The sequence below is a fragment of the Elephantulus edwardii genome, unplaced genomic scaffold (assembly GCF_000299155.1).
Source record: "Elephantulus edwardii isolate Elephantulus edwardi_28Jun2011 unplaced genomic scaffold, EleEdw1.0 scaffold00275, whole genome shotgun sequence".
Classification (NCBI taxonomy): Eukaryota; Metazoa; Chordata; class Mammalia; order Macroscelidea; family Macroscelididae; genus Elephantulus; species Elephantulus edwardii.
In genome coordinates, this window is record NW_006400025.1 from 3,615,841 (window position 1) to 3,621,020 (window position 5,180).

Here is a 5,180-nt window from a genome sequence, read left to right on the forward strand (position 1 = left end):
TATAGCCTCCAAAAACGTGGGGGATGATCAGCTATGAGTTCATTTTGACTTGTTGGCAATGAATTTAAGTTGCAAATTTTTAAATACTTCGAGAAGGGAACTCTGGTGACAGTCTTTACGGAGCTGTGCTGCCAACCCAAAAGATAAGAAATTCTTCTCTTATTTTTTTTTACTCTCTGTTATTTATAAAATATAAATACAATTAAAATGAATTTGTGTTATATTGACTTTGCATACTTAGTTCTATATTAGACTTATGCTACGTGGCTATATTTTTTTATGTATAATTTTGTAATTTTATTTTTCATTGTAGGATCAGTACAATTTGTATTCTTTCTCTTGTCTTCCATAATTTAACCCAAAGTCTGTCAAATTCATGAGAATTTGTTGAATTGTTGATTGATGGCTTACATAGGGAACTTCAACTTTTGCTGGGTTACTTTAAAAATGCTAGTTATTGGCCCACTTCTTTTGTTACTCAAACCATTTTAGCCAAATCTACATAATAGACATTCAAACAACTGAATTCCATAGGCTTTTTAGTCACCTCGTAAATAAAAATTCTTAAAACTAGAAAAAAAAATTACAGACTTAGAAATTCTATGGTTTTTAAGATTGTTTCCTCTGAGGGTCACAAGCTATCAGAATTGACTGGGTAGAAGTATAGTTGAGTTTTGGTAGTTATGGTTTCCTCAAAGCTAAAAATATTGATCTTGCAAGGCCATTCAAAGGATGAAGCCATACATTCCTGAAATTCTTGGCTCAATGATTGGACTTAGTTCACTGAGTGACTATACAAAAGATGAACAATATCTGAAGTCCACTTCTACACCAATCCCTGATACTGTGGGCTATCCTAGCATAAATCCTGACCAGCAATACTCTGACATGGAGAAAGACTGTATCTAGCCTTTTAAATGAATGTTAGTGCCAACCATAAATTCTCAGCTGAGTTTCCAGCTCTATATTTCCAACTATAAGTAGTCCTTGAGCCTAGAGTTTCCACTGGAACCTCAAACTCAACACATCCAGGACACTCATACTGTCCTCTCCTTCACTCGTCTCCTAGCAGCTCACATTTCAAAATCAGCAGACATCCCATGGTGCTGATAAATCTGCTGAATGATTCGTTCAATGTGAAATAAAGGAAAAAATATCATAGAACTTGAAGTAGAACTAAAATTGTTGACAGACCAAGGATTTATGCACAGAAGGAGGAGGAGGGAGGGGTTCTCTTGGTTCTTCTAGAGGCTCTGGAGTGGACAGGCTGGAGAAGATCTTGTGAACTTATTCACACCCTTTGCATTAAGCACTGCACAGAGGGACATACTGAAGTTCTGTACCAGGCTCCCATTGCTGCTATTACAAATAACTGCACACACAGCGGCTGAACACAACACAAATTTATTATCTTACAATTCTAGACACCAGAAGTGTGAAATGAGTTTTACTGCCTAGAAGCAAACTGTGAGGAAGGCTGCTGTGTTCCTTCCAGAAGTTTTAAGCAAGAATTCATTCCCTTGCCTTTTTTCAGCTTCTAGAAAACTACCTATAATTGTTAGTTCATGGGCCTGTTCTCCATCTTCAAAGCCAACAAATCCCTTCTGTCGTATCAAACCACATAACCACAAGTTTGAGATATTAGAACCTGGGCCTCTTTGGGGACCACTGTTCTGCCTACTGTAGACTTTAAACAGAATGCCCTTCAGCTGGAAGCACTAAGCTGTGCTTTAGCTTTGTGAAGTGCCTCCTTACTGGCTTAGTTCAAAGTAGAACTCAGTGCGGGCTGAGGGATCACTCTCTTTGGCTAACTGTACTGGCTGCTTGGATTCTACTGGACCACAGAGAAACCAGCCAGGGAAGGCAGCAGCCTCAAGCTGGAATGCAGACCCTACGCTGCTCTGGAAGAAGGTGAAGAGTGTGGTCTGCTCACCGCCCTTGTACAGATCCTCAATGTTCACATCCTGTGGGGACAAAAAGCATCAGCTTCAAGACAATGCTACTAAATGAGATGCCAGCCTCGACCACCTTTAGGGTTTGGCTGATGAGGTATTTCGCAGAATAATTCTTTATGAAGGAAGCTGTCAATTGTATCTTCTGAAGGGTAAGAATCTTGGTACTGGAGGTAGTGACAGATAGTGGAGACCTGGGGTGAAGAACACAAGGAATTGGCCAGGAAATGTACAGGTGGGGGGCTTGGGCTCAGAGATTGCAAGATATCCTGGAAGCCAATCCTGCAAGGTTCCCCATCCACCATGAGGAAAAATCCCTCACCTCTAGTTGTAGGAAAGGTCCCTCTTCTGTCTCCACACATGCTAGGCAACGACTTCCTCCCTGGATCCCTAGAAGGACTGGGAACTTGGTCCGGTCCAGGGCTCTGTTAGGAAGCATGCAAATCTTCTCTGGTAGGGGAAAAAAAGAAAAGCAACAGGGGATAATGAAATCTTACATTTGAGACCCGAAATGAGCAAAGGCTTAGACACGAAGAAGCTGGACCTAGCATGTTTTCCTAGGTCAATGCATGTAGGCTATAGGGTGATCTGAGACTCTTGAGAAGTTTGAGACTCCTTCACTGGACAGAGCCTTCAGCTTCCTCTCTCTCACCCTCAATGGAAGTAGCCATGGCCCTGTGGTGGGGATGGGAGGAAAGTGGACTGGTGAGAGGCCTGTGGTAGGTGGACACTAGGGTGAGTCCAAGGGATTTGAATCCCAAATGCACGCTCACCTGCACCACAGTTGTCTCCATCAGGTTCTCCCACCATGAGCTGACCATCCCTCAGGTACAGTGCATTTTGATCAGCATCCTTAATTCTGGAACAAGATGGCAGTGCTGATGACCCACACCCTTCAAGCATCCCTTCAGTGCCAACCACTTCAACTCTTATGCTCTAAATCATCAGACTGAGCAAGGGGAGCTGCTTCTCCTTTTTTCAAGTGAGAAATAGGAGCACTCTTCCACCAAAAACGAGGAGGTGCATCTCAGGCAAGGAAAGACTGTCTAAGCTTGTGGTTTACAGTGACTGAGCTTGGCACCCTCGCCCAGCTTGGGCACCATCTGAGCTCTTGGAGGGTGAGAGGAACTCTGGATACAGCCTATTCAACTGCTTCCTCGTTCCCTTACTGAGTAATTTCCCAGTGATGTTCTGGGGTCTGTGGGAGTCTTAGTCAAGGTTTTCTAGGCCTGCTTCCATTTTTCATAGATGTTTAATTTCTCTTGTGGCATAATTGGGTGAGTGTTTGGCTACCCACAGAAAGACTTGTGGTTCAAAATCAACCAGAGACTCCCCAGAAGACTGATGTTCCACTCCCAAAAGGTTACAGCCCTGTATATACTATGGAACAGTTTCAATCTTCACATGTGGGATTTCCATGTCTAGAGGTCAACTTGACTACAACTGGGGTTTGGTGTGTCTGTTTTTTTTTTTTCAATAAAGGAGTTATTTTAGTGCTTAGTGAAATGTGATTTGCTTTTTAGGTAGTTTGAAGATTATTTGTAGGGGGGGAATACCAATAAATCAGAAAAAGAAATTTGTATTACATGACATTTGCCAATATGGTCATTCCAGCTCTGGGCCTGAGTAAGGTTTGCTCTGGAAGAACCTCGAACATTGGTGCCAAGACAGGATGTCAACAGAGATCTGGAGCATGGCCTGATTACAGTATAGTCATTGTGGTTTGCTATAGGTGTAATGATTAATCTCCGAGTAAACACGTGATGGGGAGGTAGAAGAGAAACTGTGTTGAAGGTGAGCATGTGGAATATGAAACTCACACAGGTTATTACTGGGTTGTATGGTTTTGAAGATGCCTGTCAGTCACTCTCAGGACCTGAGGAGCCCTCATTGCCTTCACGGGGAGACCCTATGGGTGAACACAGTTGCCTCCAGGATAATCTTCTGTCCCAATAGAAGCTAATTATAGTAGTTTTAACTAATGACTATATGTGTTCAAAGAAGATACATTTTACAACAAAAATGATGATCTTACAAAGTTCTGGGTTTGCCAGCTGGCAGGTTTTATTGAACCCTGACATCTGGTGAGCAAGAACATGCTTACCAAAAAGAGGTAAATGAAAAATACTAGCAACACTCTATTGGAAGAGGAGAGACTAAGCTACATTCCCCCAAACGTTCACATCTGCTTGTCATCTGTGTGTTGTGTGCGCATGTGTCCTGCATTCAGCTGTGTTGGAGACCCTGCCTCTCCATGTCTCCAGCAGCACTAGACCAAAGGCAGAGTCTGAAGAAATGCCTATCCTATTTCATTTTTATTATATTCCCTTTCATTCTTCAAAAGACTTGAGACAGTAGATAGAGAATATGAATCTTGAGTAAGGCCAAGTTCAAGTAAGTGTTGGCATCCCAGGCTAGAAACAAGGGCTGTAGAGTTGGAGATATAAAGGTGTTGTCTTTTGGTTTCTGTAAAAAGGTGTCTCATGGTCTGCCTTTTGGTATGAGGGAATTTTTTTACCTTCCCTGAACCTCAGCTTTTGGATATGCAAAATGTGTTAGTAGAATTTTTCCCATAGATTTGTTGGGCTGGAAGTCAGGCAGCAGAATGGCTGGCATCTCACAGGCACCCAGCAGAAGAGCTATTATTTTGTAAAGATTATTAAATTTAATTACAGGGCACTTGAGATTTCTAAAGTGACAAGGAGCTTTATCCCTCTGACTCAGTCTTGCTTCTTCCCATGTGACCATGAGACTCACGGGTAAGGAAAATGGGATATTTCCAGAAAGACTTACACGTAATGTCTTGCCATAGGAAGAGAGCACATTTTGGTGACCAGGGTGTTGAGTCTTTGCTGAAGGACAAAGAGAAAAGATCTGTTAAAGAAGGAGTTAAGTGGAGCTCCCTGGAGGCTCCACAATCACCAGGTCCTAAGTGGAGAGGTCTAAGAGACACCTTGTATACAACATGCCTACCAGAATGCACCAGTGTCTCTCCTCACCCAGCATCTCTAGGCAACTCTACTTGTCCCTCATTTAGAGTCACTGAGAACAAGTCAAGCTGGCCTGATGATAAAATATACTGATGTCAACTCTGGGAAACAGGATAATAGGCTCCTTCAAATAGTGCAACCAGACTCTCTCCCCAGGTTGGAGAATTACGCAGAGTTTGCTTCAGCTGCACATCTCAAACCCAGCACCCATTTCCCAACTTGTCCCTAGGCTTACCAT

The 5,180-nt window shown here is 42.6% G+C and overlaps 1 protein-coding gene across 1 annotated transcript; it reads right to left on the minus strand.

The window, feature by feature from the left end:
* Nucleotides 1-1,751: 1,751 nt before the first annotated feature.
* On the minus strand, nucleotides 1,752-4,777 carry IL1F10 (interleukin 1 family, member 10 (theta)). The gene is made up of 4 exons (XM_006900187.1): nucleotides 4,746-4,777; nucleotides 2,726-2,811; nucleotides 2,275-2,402; nucleotides 1,752-1,964 (listed from the first exon to the last, which is right to left on the minus strand). The coding sequence occupies exons 1-4, from the start codon at nucleotides 4,775-4,777 to the stop codon at nucleotides 1,752-1,754; spliced, it is 459 nt and encodes a 152-aa protein (XP_006900249.1).
* Nucleotides 4,778-5,180: the final 403 nt, after the last annotated feature.